This window comes from Lactuca serriola, chromosome 7, assembly GCF_051521515.1.
Source record: "Lactuca serriola cultivar US96UC23 chromosome 7, Lser_US96UC23_V15, whole genome shotgun sequence".
In the NCBI taxonomy this organism is placed as follows: domain Eukaryota; kingdom Viridiplantae; phylum Streptophyta; class Magnoliopsida; order Asterales; family Asteraceae; genus Lactuca; species Lactuca serriola.
Genome location: NC_136414.1, coordinates 84,392,875 through 84,412,193, shown reverse-complemented (window position 1 = coordinate 84,412,193; position 19,319 = coordinate 84,392,875). Strand labels below are relative to the sequence as shown.

Here is a 19,319-nt window from a genome sequence, read left to right as displayed (position 1 = left end):
TAGTGGTTATTATATTATATATGCTCTCTCATTTTAATCTCACAAACCTAAAATTAAATCAATTCATTCTTTTTATCCAATGGTCCAAAATCATTTTTCCGACCACAAGATAGTTGTTCACAGTATAACCTAGCTATATATATATATATATATATATATATATATATATATATATATATATATATATATATATATATATATATATATATATATATATAAGGCTAGGTTATAATATGGATGGACAACTATTGTGGGGACGTGTGGATAATACTATTTTATGAAAATTACTAAGAGAATATGTTGTTTAGTAATGTGAATACGTTCAATCTTACAGAACTATTGTTATTTTAATGGATTCTCACCAATTCTTATTCATTTTTGCTCTCATTCATCGTTTTTTTATTTATTTTAATTCTTACAGAATACGACTCAATAAACATCCTGATAACATTATGACAGATTGAGAATAATTAAAAAAAAAGTGTATAATAACCTTATTGACGATTTAATTAGTGAAAATGCATAATAATTAAAATAATTATATAAGATTAAACATATTCATATTATCAAACAACATATTTTCTTTGTAATTTCACATAATAGCATTATCCACACGTCCACACAATAGATGTCAATCCACATTTGAACCTAGCTCTCTCTCTCTCTCTCTCTCTCCCTATATATATATATATATATATATATATATATATATATATATATATATATATATATATATATATATATATATGGTTGTAGAAGTCGCTACCTGGTACCTGTTCGGTTAACTACCGAGTAGAGAGTACTCGGGGAGTACTCAGATTCGTAATTCATGTACAAATATTTTAAGAAAAATTATATATGTTAAAATCATAAGTTAAAACCGTAAGTTGATTGAAATATATAACAAAATTATATACATCTGAATATACAAAAACCAAAAAACACAAAATGGTCTCACCTCGTGAATAATTACTAAAAATTTAAGAGATATATATATATATATATATATATATATATATATATATATATATATATATATATAGTAATAATCACATATGTTAGTGTTAAATAACAAATCATTGAATATATTATACATATTAATCACAAAGTTGGTCGATTTTTACAATACTGCTCACTTCAGTAAAGGCGGATCGGGGAATACTCAGATTCTATAACTCACCTCGGTAAGGGGCCGAGTAAGGAGTACTCGACTGAGTAATCGGCCAAATCGACAAATTTTACAACACTATATATATATATATATATATATATATATATATGTGTGTGTGTGTGTGTGTGTGTGTGTGTGTTTGTGTGTGTGTATAAACCTCTTATAATTAGAACATCCACAATGATGAGTTTAATGAGAGAGCTGATTGAGGTGATAAGTTTATTTGTTATTGAATGGATTAAACTCTGCTATAGTGAGATGTCACCATGACATTCAATGGAATTGGAGTTCAATAGCCATATAACTCTTCAATAAGAAAAATGAAATGTTTTTCATTCTTAAATATATACTATAAATTAACTTTTGTAATTTTGTATTGAACTTTATAGAATTCAATGTATTGTAGAAGAAAATTGATAGAGTTGTGAAAAATATAAAATATGATATGACAATCTATTAAACTCTATAAAGTTCAATGCATTATGAATGCTTTATTATATTATTTTCATTTATTGTTTATGTCGCGAGGACATTTTCATTTTTACAGCCTAATATTTGGTCAACCAATGTTGTTTCTTTCAAACTTTAAAATTGGTTTTTGTCTCTTTTTTGCAATATTTGTAGTATCAATAAAATTAGTTTTTAAAATTTGATTAAAGTTATTTGAAAGATGTTTAACATGATATTAATCAGTTTTGATTATTTAATAAACTATATGTTATTTAGATACAAATTAACGGTATTTAAAAAAAGTTATAATACATTTATCATGTTAAAGGGTTGCTATAGAAATTTGTAAAGAGGACATTTTAATTAGGATGAAATTGGTAGGTACCAATTTGTTTTTCACTAAACTATATATCGTACCAATTATAGTTGATACAAAAAATTTCTATCATTGCCATACCAACTATAGTTGGTACCAACTTGTTTGGGTACCAATAAATTCAGTTGGGAACATGTTCGCAATGGTATATACCAACAATATGGGGATTTTATGAATGACATTTTTCGTGTTCTTTAGCTTATTGTGAAACTTCAATGGGGGGATTTATGAATAACAATTTTGTAATGGTTGATATTGAAAATTTAATCCAAAATGATTTTATTAATTTCATTTATGAGTTTATATGTTAAAGTGGTGGAGGAAAATTGGATATGCCAATATAAGTTTAAAATGTTAAACTTTATTAATTCTGCAAATGTTAATAACAAAGCTCCTAAATCATAAGCACCAACATACTAAATTTTAAACATGTTATATATATATATATATATATATATATATATATATATATATATATATATATATATATATATATTGTATGGTATGGTACTACTATGTTATTGAAAACTTGATACCACTATCGTATGTTGGTATTTCGTAATCGGTATAGTAATATTAACCAAACATGTTTGTTAGCAAACATATTGATTACCAAGATTCTTGGTATGGTTGGTAAGATGTTGGTTGGTTTTCGGAGATAGATGTTTGCTAGCCCTACATTGTATTATGCCATATTTAGTTTTGGTGTGGTGGTCACAATCCCATTTCTGCATCGTTGCAAAAACATCAATTTTGTCGTTGGAAGTCAGAAGGCCAATTTCACAAATTGTTGTAAATATGTATATAAGCTATATGAATGCCTTCATGATTATAAAATTACATTTTCTTTTTCCCTCAGCCACTTTCGTTAAGAGGGAATTAAAATTTCCAAAATAAATACATCAATTAAGAACTAAAATGAGAGTATGTTAGAGGTGTAAACACATGAGGTGCCATATGATCAATCAAGTTGAAGTCCTTTTCTTTGAGATGCATGTAAACCACCCAATCGCCATTCTTTTTTGCACTTGGCATTGTTGTTATGTATCCTGTTCGGCTTCCCCATGGGAAATGATACGAACCAAAATCTGGCTTTCCCCACCCAAAATCCATATCTTTAATTGGTAAACCTTGTCCAGCCGACACAACCACAGCCTCACCTTCAGACTTTTTTAGCCCAAAATATATCCTTGCAACTGCTGGATTTGGTCGATGCATTTCTACCCAATCAATCAATTCTCTAAAATGTTCTTCGTTGGTTGCCTTAGAGACAAACTTATGAACCCCTTCTGCCACTTCATGAAGGGGCATCGCTTTGAGATCATCATTGGTGGCCATACCATATGGTATTGATAGTACATTTCCGAAGTGGTTTTCTAACAAAGATGTATTTTTCTCATCACTTTCAGCCAGAAAGCGACGCCCGTTAACCACAATGCCCATTCTAGAAGTTGTATCGGTAGCTTTATCTCCTCCATGTGCTAATAATTTCCATACAAATGACGTGAAAGAAAGGAGTTTGCTTATTTTGGTTTCCTTTGTGCTCGCTTCTTGTTGAAGTTGTTGAATTGATTCAGCATGAATATAGTACATGCGACCAAGAAGAGGCTCTTCAAAGGAAGATGGTGGAGGGAGGGAGGATGCGGGGATGTATAGATTATCAATGGCGGTAGTATAACAGGGTGGACGACGTGGATTCAACACTGAAGGTCGAAATGATGGGATGCTGGAGATTGTTTCCAATCGCGCATATTGAGCCCATGCAACTAAGAACATATTTATTGAGTAAGCATCGGCCACTTGATGATGAAACGCACCTGATATTATTATTGATCCACAATTCAACTCTGTCGCCTGAATCAATGAAAATGAATTAACGTTAGTTATTGTTTCCCTTGTATTCATGCCAATTTTCTGTTTGAATATATTTTTGATGCATGTTTATATAAGTATTAGTATGCGATGATTTGTGTAAAGTTATGATATCTTAGTTATTGTTATTGTATGACATTTCTCTCATGAGGATGTGTTCTGCGTGCAGATGTATAGAAAATATGTAAATATAAGGACTTCCATTTGATTGTCCTTTTGAAAAACATATTTTCAAAAATGAAAATTTATGATTTATAATTTCGAAAATACATATTCTAAGATTCTGTTTGGAGTTGGGGCACTAAACTATGATTTTAAAATACTGTATCTTATTAGAGACGTAATGGAATTCGTTTTGAATATAATGATACTCAAAATTGAAATTAATCAAAGTCTTTATTGTTTTCATACATATAATCATTATAATAATAACAACACATTTTATATAAAAAGTACATATCGTATTCAGTATTTCTTAAAGTTGTTTTGATGTCCATATCTTTTAAAAAATAGTGACCACCTACAATGCTCAACTCAGTAAAAATGTATTTTTTTAATATAATCTTCAAAATTTTAATTGCAAAAGTATTTATAAAAAAAATATACTGTATATATGTAGAAGAGTTTTCCGTTAAATATATATTTTATTATCTAAAATATAGTTGTTCCATTTAGTGTAATTAATTTTACTTGAAATATGTATATGTATATAACAGTATAACAGTATATAACAGTATAGGATATAATTGGTAACCTTTTTTGGGAATTAAACATTAAAAACAAATCCTCCTATCCGATTAAATGATGACATGTGTTATATTAATGTATTAAAAAAAGAATTTATAGAAACAAATAATAAGAAGATATTTAATTTCTCTTAAAAATAACTTGGTCAAATTCGAATGCAATAGCCTTCAACTTTTAGATAGTTCTTCGAAAACAGTTAATTTATTATATATTTCGAGAATAGATCCTGCTTTTAGTTATCCAAGTCAACGTCTGTATGCTTTACCAAACTTAGTAAAATAACTGCCAAATTAAAGCAGTTTCGCATGTTCATCCAGGCTGAATATTCCTTAATAAGTCGAAGCATAATTGTTTGAAACCGAATTAATTATGTTATGTTGTGATCACCCTAATCGATAAAATATTGATAGTTAAATTTACCTGAATTGCAACCACACCACGATTTATCTTTGGAACCAACTTCCCTTTCACAGACTCATCAGGGTGAGCGAAATCCAAGTCTTTCAGGTCGATGTCTGCATGGGCATGAACGAATTCCACCCCATAGTTGTTGCATAGAACCTCCGGCTCTCCTTGGCTGTTCTGTACAATTTCTCCGGCCAGAGGGTAAAATGTCGATAATACCCCAGCCAACGACGACTTAATGGTCTTCACCACAGTTTCCGAGGACATGTCGGTGTTGTTCTTTTTCTTGTAACAGAAAAAAAGGCCGGCTTGAATCGGTGGTAGAAGCAAGTCAAGGTTCGACAAAGGGAGCCAGTGTTTGCTTTCCAGCGTGACAGCTGCTGAAATAACCTCTCTATCTTTCACTGTCACTTGATAGTCTTGGAGGTCGGCATCCTCATGATAGCGTAGTTCTGACGTGTGGAGCTTAGAGAGTTGAGTATGGTAATGTTTAGCAGTGAGATTTGAGTGAGTTGCATGTAAAAGATTGCGGGAAACCATAGCATTAGCATTTTGACTGTATGTGTTTCTGTATAGATGAGAATAGGATGAGGGAGGCGATGGTGTTGGTGGTGATGGTGTTTTAGGGTGGTAGCGGAAGTCGTGAGATTCAACGGGACTAGTTTGGTGAACCCACTTGCTATTTGAGATAAGGAGACCTTTAGATCTCCTGAGGGCAAGAAGGTGATAATATTTTCTCATATTCATGACAGAAGAGAAGAGCTGGATGTTTGTATGTTTGACAATGAGGAATGGCAAGAATCCATGGTTTATTTATAGGGAATGGAGACTCATTACTAGCCTTTTGGTTTTGGCCAACAATTTAAAATTTTGCATGGGGAAACGGTCCAACCCAGTGAGGTATATTCATGATTTATGTGAACACACACATACCTTTATTTTAATGGATCTTGTGTATCTCATTACCCACTTGGTTCAAAAGATTAACTATAAATATAACTTATAGTCAAAATACCCTTATGTGCCCACAATAAAAGTGTAACAATGAACTTGGCACATAATTTGATAAATAGTTGATATCTTAAGAGGTAGATGTTACTTTTTGTTACTATGCAATTTTTTCTTGTGAAAGGACCCGACTTTTGTACTGCCCGTTGATAATTTGTTTTCCTCTTTTATCACGGATTGTTTTCGGTTGGTACGTGTTATGAAGAAAAGACCAAGACCATAAATAGATTCATCATCAAATATTAATTATTATTAACCAATAATAATTTAAATGTTAATATACTTTTTTGCTTTATATACTTTTGGTCATTGGGTTTTTTTAATCCACATTTGCTCCTTTAACTTCTTTAACCGTATATATTCAGTCTTTATGATTGATTACTTCAGCAAACCGAAAAAATTACTTAATAGAGTAATGTATTTTTAATTTTTTACACATTTAGTCATTAATATTTTTTTGCACATTTAGTCATTAATATTTTTTTTATTGCAAAATAAGTTTTTGTTGTTTTTGTATATATTCAATAACTTATTTTGCAATAAAAAAAATTTAAGAACTAAATTAACTGGTCATAAGGACTAAATGTGTATAGTTAAACAAGTTGAAAGGAAAAATATAAATAAAAAAAAACCAGTGAGCAAATATGCACAATTCAAAAAGTATATTACCCTATTAAGTCTTGATCCCTATTATTAATTCAGAGGGGCCAAATGGATTTTGCTAAGATATACAAAATAATAATAGGATTGGCAAAATACAAACATATACAATATGTAACCAAGTGATAGGCATGTGTTTTACATGGACACGAAGATATTAATCTTACAAATATATTTTTTAAAGCTAAGATTCCGAAATTATTGGAACAAAAGATGTAAATTTGAGGACAACAACGACCTTATTTAAATTCAAATAGGTGGACTTACATGGGAAATTGTTTTAAAATCATGATTTAGTTTCTATAGCATCAATTATGATCGGTGTATTTGATACATATCATGTCTGCTGTAAAAATTCAGGATACAATTGTATGCAATATATTCCTTGTACATAGCATATTATTACGTGGGACAATTTCAAAAACATATATTTTTCTTATTAGTTCTTTCTTTATATAAATTTAAAGATTTGTTAAATGAAATTAAGATTTGAATTTTCTTAACTTAAAACCCATATATATTTAAAAAAAAAAACAATGTAACAAAAAAGAAGACATTTATGAAAACAACAAACCGTCAGTTATTTGTTCATTCCTCCATCAACTTAACAATAAAAACCGTCTTTAGGCCATCTCCAATGCATTGAACTCTTAAGAGTTCAATGGATTGTCACATCAGTATTTTATTAACCATATCATTTAACCTAATAAACCTTACATTTCATTAAACTCTTAAGAGTTCAATAGATTGTCATGTCACCATTTTATTTATTTATTTATTTATAAATAATATTAATAAATAAAAGTAGAATATAACATTAATTAGAAATTCAAAGTTACAGTTACTAAAAATTAATTAAAAATTACAATTATAAATAATTCATTAAATAAGATGTTATCTTTTTAAAATATTTTTAAGATTTATATATTTTATATTGTTTAGAATAAAAAATAACTTAATAAACTAATTTATTGAATATAAAATAAAATAAAGCATAAATCAAAAAATAATAATATATAGTTTGTTTGTTGAAAAAAATGTTATTTTCAAGAGAAATTGTTATATTAAATTGAGAAAAAAAAAAAAAAAGCAATGGGGATTGAATCCCTTACTCAATAAACTCTAGCTACAATGTATTTTCACTCCATTCAATGTCACATCATCACTTTTAGCCCATTAAACTCTTCATAGAATCCCGATTGGAGATTGCCTTATTTTAATCTTTTCTTTCAAAAAATATTTCAAATAAAAAATATACAATATAATGTTGTTTTCAATCAAGATTGATTTCGAAAAGGAGTTTCTTGTAATCAAAATGGTTGGAATGTAAGGAAAGGTATTAATATCTTTTAGTAAAATACACTTTGAAGTTAACATCATTTAAGGTTGCGAAAACATGAAATGATAAACTACCATCTTGATAATGATAATATGTGATATCTTTATAAATAAAGATAATAAGTTGATAAAACTATAAAATTGGTCTTTGTGGTATTCATTTTTTTTTTTGGATAGGGTTAAAAAAGCTTTCAACTTGCATGGAAGGTCCAAAATCAAGAATTTCTTTTGGTATTGGTCCCTGGAGGACTTGAAAAGACTGTATTACCATTTTTTTGTATTTTTTATATTTTCTTTAATAATTTATTAATTAAAAATTAAAAATCAAAGAATTGGGCCCACCCCCACCTCTACCGATACTCTCTCTCTCTCTCTCTCTCTCCTTCTCTCTCTCTCTCTCCTTCTTCAACACCTACAAATCAAACTCTCATAAAACACACATATATTTAACATAAACACACAAAAATCTATTTTTGTGTCTTTTAGGAATAACGAATAACATAAACATACACAAATTGATGGCTGATGGAATTAATAGAAGAAGAAGCAATGTATTTAGGTTTGAAATCGAATATAATGTATTTGGGTTGTGTGGATTTTGATCTTGTATTCTACCTTTCCCCAAGGAAGAAGAAGCAATAAATTTGGGTTATGTTTGTAGGAAATGAAAACCAAAAACCACAAACAGATCTGCATTTTTTGTGATGCTACAACCAAACGACATTAATGGTGGTGTATGTGGATGGATCTCCAAGGGAGAGGAGGAAGATGCTCTTGCTCCCCCCCCCCCCCCAGATTGCAAACTCTCATCGATGATGGATCTCCTAAGTTCGTCATCGTTTAGGTGATGTTCATTGGGTGTGCTCTAGAGAGTGTTAATCGGAGCTTATCGCCATTTCAGGCGGTGTTCTTCGGGTAGAGTTTTGTATATGGTTTTCATTTCAGATTTGGCCTTCTCCATCCAGTGGCGTAGCCAGGATTTTATTTTAGGGTGGGCCAAATAATTTATAAAATATGAATGATATATAAAATCTAGAATTTAGAATGGGGTGTGTCAAATCACAACTATTGTGGGGACGTGTGGATAATACTATTTTATGAAAATTACTAAGAGAATATGTTGTTTAGTAATGTGAATACGTTCAATCTTACAGAACTATTGTTATTTTAATGGATTCTCACCAATTCTTATTCATTTTTGCTCTCATTCATCGTTTTTTTATTTATTTTAATTCTTACAGAATACGACTCAATAAACATCCTGATAACATTATGACAGATTGAGAATAATTAAAAAAAAAGTGTATAATAACCTTATTGACGATTTAATTAGTGAAAATACATAATAATTAAAATAATTATATAAGATTAAACGTATTCATATTATCAAACAACATATTTTCTTTGTAATTTCACAGAATAGCATTATCCACACGTCCACACAATAGATGTCAATCCACATTTGAACCTAGCTCTCTCTCTCTCTCTCTCTCTCTCCCTATATATATATATATATATATATATATATATATATATATATATATATATATATATATGGTTGTAGAAGTCGCTACCTGGTACCTGTTCGGTTAACTACCGAGTAGAGAGTACTCGGGGAGTACTCAGATTCGTAATTCATGTACAAATATTTTAAGAAAAATTATATATGTTAAAATCATAAGTTAAAACCGTAAGTTGATTGAAATATATAACAAAATTATATACATCTGAATATACAAAAACCAAAAAACACAAAATGGTCTCACCTCGTGAATAATTACTAAAAATTTAAGAGATATATATATATATATATATATATATATATATATATATATAGTAATAATCACATATGTTAGTGTTAAATAACAAATCATTGAATATATTATACATATTAATCACAAAGTTGGTCGATTTTTACAATACTGCTCACTTCAGTAAAGGCGGATCGGGGAATACTCAGATTCTATAACTCACCTCGGTAAGGGGCCGAGTAAGGAGTACTCGACTGAGTAATCGGCCAAATCGACAAATTTTACAACACTATATATATATATATATATATATATATATATATATATATATATATATATATGTGTGTGTGTGTGTGTGTGTGTGTGTGTGTGTTTGTGTGTGTGTATAAACCTCTTATAATTAGAACATCCACAATGATGAGTTTAATGAGAGAGCTGATTGAGGTGATAAGTTTATTTGTTATTGAATGGATTAAACTCTGCTATAGTGAGATGTCACCATGACATTCAATGGAATTGGAGTTCAATAGCCATATAACTCTTCAATAAGAAAAATGAAATGTTTTTCATTCTTAAATATATACTATAAATTAACTTTTGTAATTTTGTATTGAACTTTATAGAATTCAATGTATTGTAGAAGAAAATTGATAGAGTTGTGAAAAATATAAAATATGATATGACAATCTATTAAACTCTATAAAGTTCAATGCATTATGAATGCTTTATTATATTATTTTCATTTATTGTTTATGTCGCGAGGACATTTTCATTTTTACAGCCTAATATTTGGTCAACCAATGTTGTTTCTTTCAAACTTTAAAATTGGTTTTTGTCTCTTTTTTGCAATATTTGTAGTATCAATAAAATTAGTTTTTAAAATTTGATTAAAGTTATTTGAAAGATGTTTAACATGATATTAATCAGTTTTGATTATTTAATAAACTATATGTTATTTAGATACAAAATTAACGGTATTTAAAAAAAGTTATAATACATTTATCATGTTAAAGGGTTGCTATAGAAATTTGTAAAGAGGACATTTTAATTAGGATGAAATTGGTAGGTACCAATTTGTTTTTCACTAAACTATATATCGTACCAATTATAGTTGATACAAAAAATTTCTATCATTGCCATACCAACTATAGTTGGTACCAACTTGTTTGGGTACCAATAAATTCAGTTGGGAACATGTTCGCAATGGTATATACCAACAATATGGGGATTTTATGAATGACATTTTTCGTGTTCTTTAGCTTATTGTGAAACTTCAATGGGGGGATTTATGAATAACAATTTTGTAATGGTTGATATTGAAAATTTAATCCAAAATGATTTTATTAATTTCATTTATGAGTTTATATGTTAAAGTGGTGGAGGAAAATTGGATATGCCAATATAAGTTTAAAATGTTAAACTTTATTAATTCTGCAAATGTTAATAACAAAGCTCCTAAATCATAAGCACCAACATACTAAATTTTAAACATGTTATATATATATATATATATATATATATATATATATATATATATATATATATATATATATTGTATGGTATGGTACTACTATGTTATTGAAAACTTGATACCACTATCGTATGTTGGTATTTCGTAATCGGTATAGTAATATTAACCAAACATGTTTGTTAGCAAACATATTGATTACCAAGATTCTTGGTATGGTTGGTAAGATGTTGGTTGGTTTTCGGAGATAGATGTTTGCTAGCCCTACATTGTATTATGCCATATTTAGTTTTGGTGTGGTGGTCACAATCCCATTTCTGCATCGTTGCAAAAACATCAATTTTGTCGTTGGAAGTCAGAAGGCCAATTTCACAAATTGTTGTAAATATGTATATAAGCTATATGAATGCCTTCATGATTATAAAATTACATTTTCTTTTTCCCTCAGCCACTTTCGTTAAGAGGGAATTAAAATTTCCAAAATAAATACATCAATTAAGAACTAAAATGAGAGTATGTTAGAGGTGTAAACACATGAGGTGCCATATGATCAATCAAGTTGAAGTCCTTTTCTTTGAGATGCATGTAAACCACCCAATCGCCATTCTTTTTTGCACTTGGCATTGTTGTTATGTATCCTGTTCGGCTTCCCCATGGGAAATGATACGAACCAAAATCTGGCTTTCCCCACCCAAAATCCATATCTTTAATTGGTAAACCTTGTCCAGCCGACACAACCACAGCCTCACCTTCAGACTTTTTTAGCCCAAAATATATCCTTGCAACTGCTGGATTTGGTCGATGCATTTCTACCCAATCAATCAATTCTCTAAAATGTTCTTCGTTGGTTGCCTTAGAGACAAACTTATGAACCCCTTCTGCCACTTCATGAAGGGGCATCGCTTTGAGATCATCATTGGTGGCCATACCATATGGTATTGATAGTACATTTCCGAAGTGGTTTTCTAACAAAGATGTATTTTTCTCATCACTTTCAGCCAGAAAGCGACGCCCGTTAACCACAATGCCCATTCTAGAAGTTGTATCGGTAGCTTTATCTCCTCCATGTGCTAATAATTTCCATACAAATGACGTGAAAGAAAGGAGTTTGCTTATTTTGGTTTCCTTTGTGCTCGCTTCTTGTTGAAGTTGTTGAATTGATTCAGCATGAATATAGTACATGCGACCAAGAAGAGGCTCTTCAAAGGAAGATGGTGGAGGGAGGGAGGATGCGGGGATGTATAGATTATCAATGGCGGTAGTATAACAGGGTGGACGACGTGGATTCAACACTGAAGGTCGAAATGATGGGATGCTGGAGATTGTTTCCAATCGCGCATATTGAGCCCATGCAACTAACCATTCTTCTGGTTGAGCTGTGAATCAGTGAGTCGAGGAATGACTCGGTGAGTCGAGAGTGAAGGACTCAGAGTTGTGGACTCGGCGAGTCTCGGGGTGACTCGGCGAGTTGAGTCGCGGATTGGAGAAGTGCTGTGCATGGGGACTCGACGAGTCATCGGGGTGACTCGGCGAGTAGAGTCAGTCAGGGGTTGACTTTGACTTTGACCAAGGGTTGACCAGTTGAGTGCAGGGGCATTTTGGTAATTGTTGGTTATTGTTTTGAGTTCAGTGTTTCGGTGGTTGGCGAGTGGTGGAGATCTTATGAGTGGTCGGAGCAGCTTGGGTTTATCTGTTCAATCGGCAGTTGCGAGGTGAGTTATCCTCACTATATCAACGGGGTCTAAGGCACCAAGGCCGGCCCTTTATCGGATTGAGATCCGGATATTTGTTGTTATGTTATTGTTTTGATATGTTTGCATCATGGTAGTAGGATGGTATGTGTTAGAGACCTGGTTGAGGTCGGTATCCTGTTATGTAGGGTGATCCTATGCTAGTGACCGGTTAGGTCGGTATCCTGGTTAGGATGATGATATGCCATGTGATCTGTTTGATCAGTTTGTTGACTGAGAATTGTTATATGATTATATGTATATGTGCGCATGGTTGTATGGACTGGAGCTGGGTTGAGGCGGGTCCTGCTCTGTGTTGTAGGCCAAGATACCCAGGGCGGACCGGTTGTCCCGAAGGCCCAGCGAGCGGTCCGGATAGGCTGTAGGCCCTATGAGGGTGGACCAGACGTGTCGAGGCTCGGAGAGTGGACCAGGCCGACTGAAGGCCCGGTGCGGGCAAATCAGTCATACTGTAGACTTAGAGAGTGGACCAGGTAGATTGAAGGCCCGGTGCGGGCGGACCAATCACACTGCAGACTCGATGTATATGGCTAGACTCGGAGAGTAGACCAGGCCGACTGAAGGCCCGATGCGGGCGGACCAGTCATACTGTAGACTCAGAGAGTGGACCAGGTGGATTGAAGGCCCGGTGCGGGCGGACCAATCAGACTGCAGACTCGATGTATATGGCTAGACTCGGAGGTTGGACCAGGTAGACTGTTGGCCGGTGCGGCGGACCAGTCACACAGTAGACCCGAAGTGCATGGCTATTCTGTGATCGGATATGTTATGGCATGTATGGTATATGTGGTTGGTATTTTGGGGATATCTTACTAAGCTTTCGGGCTTACAGTTGTCGTTTAATGTTTTTCAGGAGACCGTGGCAAGGCGAAGGCGTGATCGTACCGATCCTCATGTTTATATGTGATGTGATTCTGGGAATACTCTAAATAAACTGTATTGAAAACCTTTTTGTAATAATTTAATGAAATCGGGATGTTTTTGAAAAGTTTAAATTGGTTGAAATTTTCGGTCGTTACAAGCCTAGCTTCAAAAAGAATTTCGGGATGAAATTCCCTCTAACGGGGGGATGATGTCACAACTGGCATTTTGCTAGGAAATTCTATTCCCATATAAGCATCATCCATTGTAAAATCCTATACTCTAATCTCGTTCAAATACATCTCATATGTTAAACTAAGGGTTGGAAACCTTAGAAATCCCGGTTCAAGATTATTATGGACTAGGATTCTCTTATTGGGTCTAACGAACCAATAAACTTCCAACTTGACTACTTTGGCCCTCAAATGACCCATCTTATTTCTAATGGGCCTTATTAGGCCATAACAAATCCAAATAACTTTAATAGACTCAAACCCATTCCTTTATGTTAAATTGGGCCGTGAATACGCTTAAGGGCCCAATGGGCCGAGAACTTTCCTTATGGGCAATATGTTTTCGAAAAATACAAGAATGGGCTCAAATTATTACACTACTCCTTTCCTTAAGCCCATTTTCGGCCCATAAGTTTAAAAATTAGAGAAAATGGAGGAATTGTGTGGCATTGCCACCTCCATATTATTTAGAATGCAACCAAGCTTAAAAATCCCATACTTCCATGCATGTCAAATCATCTTCTCTCTTTTTCCCACCTTTTTCTCCTTCTCGACCAAACACATAAACATACACATCTCACTAAAAATCCTCCTAAACACTCTCAAAGAAAACAACTCTTCATCCTCTATTCAAACCTTCAAAAATTGTAAGGGCTTCAAGAGGGATTTCATCCAAAGAATCACTTCAAGCTACACTCTAGTGGTAAGATCTTGCAAACATATTTCAGTTCTACACTCATTCACTCTTCTTACCACTTTGAATTCATGATCATACTCCTAAGAACATACTAAGTTCGAGATCCACCCAAGAAAGCTTGCTAGGGCCGAAAATAGCATCAAACTCTTCCATTTCTTTCTTTAAATCGAAAACAACAAGCAAAGGTGAGCTTCATACCCCTCTTTTTTTGGTTTTCATATGTTTTATGGGGGAGAATACAAGAAAATGTGTAGATCTATGAGTATGTGTATGTTATCTGTGATTTTATGCATGTATATGTGTGATTTTATGTGTTTTTGTGATAAAAATGTAACCAAAAGGGGTGTTAACTCGAGATCTATGACATGATAAAGGAAAAAAACATAATCTAAGTTATTTTACATTAAAAAAATCAAGAAAAATAACTTATAAAGTTATGAGGAACATTTCTAACATAAAACCCATTTTAGAACTTAAATTTTCAAAAATATAGAACTTGGGTTAAAGACTGTCAAGTCACGGTTTCTTGAGGGTCAAAAAGGTCAAAATAGTTTCTATAATCATTTTTCTGAATATTAGAATTTTCATAGGACTTGAAATGAAAATTTTTAGCTTAATGGGCTAAATTTGGGCTTTTTGGCCCAATAAGCCCATAATTGCGAAAAATGAAGTTTAAAGGGGCTGAAATGAAACTTTCTGCAAAACAGGGGATAAGAAGTGCATACAGTAAAATTTGCGAAATATGGGGTTCTAACCGAGAAACTCCATTCTGGAAGGGCTAAAGTTGTTAACAAAATAATTTTTGGGTTAAAAACTGTCTTTTCAACAAGTTTATGATACCAAAGTGTCAATAAAATGTTTTAAGGACTAAAAATGAAATTCCTTTATATAAAGGACTAAAAGTGCTATTTTTATAAAAGAAAGATAGTGAAAAGGTCAAATTCTAATTTTAAACAAATTAATTCATTAAGACAAAATACAAGATCCACGACTACCGACAAAACGGAAAACGAATACACATTCAACACCAAATATCGTTATAAACGAATTGATTCGGTCTCGAATCAATACAAAACAACAATCGTTAAATCAAAACAATTCAATAGATACGTGATGACTACAATGAGTAAATCTACAAACTTTGGGCTTATGAGTTTCAAATCATGCTTGTTGGGCCTTGCAAGCCCACCAACATGATCTTTGGGCCCAAAGGGATAACGCTTATATGTTATTGGGCCTTCAATGACCAAATATTTTATAAAAGGACTTTCAATAGCTTTTATGTGCTAGTGGGCCAAAGTGACCCGTTAGAAAAGCTAGTAAGGTCACAGTAATCAAATGCGAGTTGGACCATCATGTCTTTCGCATCCACGACAGCTTAAGGTACTTTCGATAGTAGTGGGACATAATGCTCCCCTTCTCTTCGTTCGCTAAGGCTTATGAGAAATCAAAGTAGACGAAATTAGGACGATATACAATGTAGATTAATCGGTATTCATTAGTTAAGACAATATATAAATCAGTAATCACGAATACATTTCAACATCGGGTTTTCCAGGGAATTCAATACTACTCGCTCGAAATTTTATAACTATAATACAAAATACCCCTCAAATATATGTTTTTGAAATCATTCATGCATCAACTTATGGATCTTCACACTTCGATAAACAAAAGTTTTTTCAGAAAATATCGGATTTTTTGGGTTTTACAAACTACACAAATCATTTTATCACAACATTGCTTATGAACTCACCAACATTTCATATGTTGACGTTTTTTCCAAAATAACTTGTATTCTCAGGTAATAGGTTAGCGGAAGGGTAATATGAAGTAATGTTAGATGTTATGTTATTAAAAGCCCTCAAACAATTTATGCTATGAATGTATAATGTTTCCGCCGTCTGGTTCGGGGGTGTGACACCACTCTTTCAATGAACAAAAGTATTTATTCTATGATTATACTCTTGTATTTTTAATGTATTCTTATTATTGTAACCCATGATGTCATCTCACCGTCCAGTGTTTCTGCCACCGGTTGGGGGTGTGACAGACATGATATGGGTGAAACATAATTTATGGTTTAGGGTTTACTCTACGGAAAACAAAAATCAGATAGAGTATTCGTAAAGTAGATTATTCAAAAATTATCCCTTGAAATGAGGAAAATAATTCGGAAATAGATAGAGTATTCATAAGGGTAGGCTTCTAAACTCACCTTTTGAATACAATATCTCATATCTGAATGTGGATTACATGATTGTATGTTTAAGAAATAATTCAGCAACATTTCCCCTTAGCTGCCATGTATATATATATATATATATACACACACAAACACACACATACACACACATACATACATGTATATTCGAACAACAAAGAGAAAATGACAACCAAATATGTCTTAAACAAACAATCATGTAATACATGTTCACATCGTAGATGAGATATATAAATTACTCAAAAAACAATCCTAAAATGGGAACAACTCGAAATTAAGTTGTAAATCAATTTCAGGCGGGTATTTCTAGGCTTGTGATGATTACATAGAAGACAAGCAAATGAACAGAATTTGGATATATATTTTTATTATTATTATTTATATAATTTTACTTTTGTATAATTTTCTTATTTATAACATTTTATTTTGTTTTAAGTTTTCTATAACAACATTGTACTTTAAATATTATATTTTTTTCTATTTCAACATTGTACTATTTTTTTTAATATTTTTTATATTTATAACAATGTGTATTTGTTTTTCTCAACTATAATATTGTATTTTAAATAATTATATTATGTTGCTTTCTATTTTGGTGATTTACTTTATGTTTTCATTGCTAATAATTCCATTCTACTTTTTTTAACAATTCAATTTTTTTCTTGAAATAACATTCTCTATAATAGCATCCTATTTTATTTGTTTTTTTTTTCAATAATAGCATCCTATAATAATAACATCCTACATTATTTGTTTTTTTAATAATCCACATTGTCTTTTTTTATATAAAAAAATAGTATTCTCAATAAGAGCATCCTACTTTATTTGATTTTTTCAATAATAGCATCCTATTTTATTTTATTTTAATTTTTTTTTAACAATCCACATTGTTTCTTTTTATATAAAAAATAGCATTCTCAATAATGGAATCCTACTTTATTTGTTTTTTTTTTCAATAATAGCATTCTATAATAATAGCATTCTCAATAACAACATTTTCAATAATATCATCCTACAAAAAATGCACGTTGCATACAAATTCAAATATACATACATAATGTCATGTTTTCTTTAATACAAATACACATTATACACACATACAATCTATAGTAATACAAATACACATACAGTTTAAATATCATTATTAACAATATCATCCTACTTTATTTGTTCTTTTTCCACTATAACATTACAATATACACATTACATACAATCCACATTTCATACACACACTATACACACATACAATATTCCATATTCATGTTTTCACACACACAAACACACATTATACATACATTGGCATACATATACCATGCAAATACACATAGATATATACCAAATATACACACATATGGCTAATTTCATATAATAGACATGAATACTTCTAGAAATTAATGGAGAAAGGAACCTATGGTAGCTAGAAATCAACAATGGTGGCCGGAAAATCAACAACCTTCGTCGGTGACAGCAAAAGTCTATGTTGAAGCTCCAAAAACTAAAAGTCCACATTTTTCAACAATTAATCTCGAATATAAGCTGGAAATGGAGGTTATAAGAGAAAGAGATAAAAATGATAAAGAGGATGCAAACTGACGTCGGTGATGCTCCAAATGTCATTGGTACAACAAACTCTCGTCACCAAAATTCGGTGGTAACAAGTGGTTGAGGTGTCTGGCCGATGGTTTAAGTCAAAGGAAGAAAGAAACGGCAGTAATTCGTTGACCGTCGACAATTGAAGCTCGAGGAAACGAATCGAGGAAGGAGCAATACGCAGGAAAGAAATTAAGACAAGAAAAAGGATATAATTAGATTGACCTTTAGTTGCAACTCGAAATTATTACCGGCGAAAATCATGAAGAGCGGCGACAACAACGGAGGGAATTTTCGCCGTCACTTTTTTTCCGACTTTTAGCGGCGATGTTTTGACATTTAGCAGTGACATTTTGTAGTCAGTATTGAGTTTATGCAAAAAAGAGCAACAACCATTGGATTAGATAATCGATCGGACGGTTGGGGTTTACCAAAATCGATTAACGTGGATTGGGTCCGCAAAGCACACGATAACGTTATTAGCTGCGACAAGGACTTTTAGCGGCGACTCAAGCTTGAGTCATCGTTGAAAGTCCTTGTCGCCGCTTATAGTGTCGCTGACAATGACATCATTTTTTTAGTGGTTATTATATTATATATGCTCTCTCATTTTAATCTCACAAACCTAAAATTAAATCAATTCATTCTTTTTATCCAATGGTCCAAAATCATTTTTCCGACCACAAGATAGTTGTTCACAGTATAACCTAGCTATAT

At 31.9% G+C, this 19,319-nt stretch overlaps 1 protein-coding gene and 1 pseudogene across 1 annotated transcript; both read right to left on the bottom strand.

Annotated features, from left to right (window-relative positions):
• Positions 1 to 2,775: 2,775 nt before the first annotated feature.
• LOC145062888 (coniferyl alcohol acyltransferase-like) lies at positions 2,776 to 5,815 on the bottom strand. The gene is made up of 2 exons (XM_079010481.1): positions 5,037 to 5,815; positions 2,776 to 3,851 (listed from the first exon to the last, which is right to left on the bottom strand). Exons 1-2 carry the CDS (start codon positions 5,766 to 5,768, stop codon positions 2,904 to 2,906), a joined length of 1,680 nt encoding a protein of 559 aa, XP_078866607.1. The 5' UTR covers positions 5,769 to 5,815; the 3' UTR covers positions 2,776 to 2,903.
• A 5,798-nt stretch (positions 5,816 to 11,613) lies between these two features.
• LOC145064174 (coniferyl alcohol acyltransferase pseudogene) lies at positions 11,614 to 18,954 on the bottom strand (annotated as a pseudogene).
• Between the last annotated feature and the right edge of the window lie 365 nt (positions 18,955 to 19,319).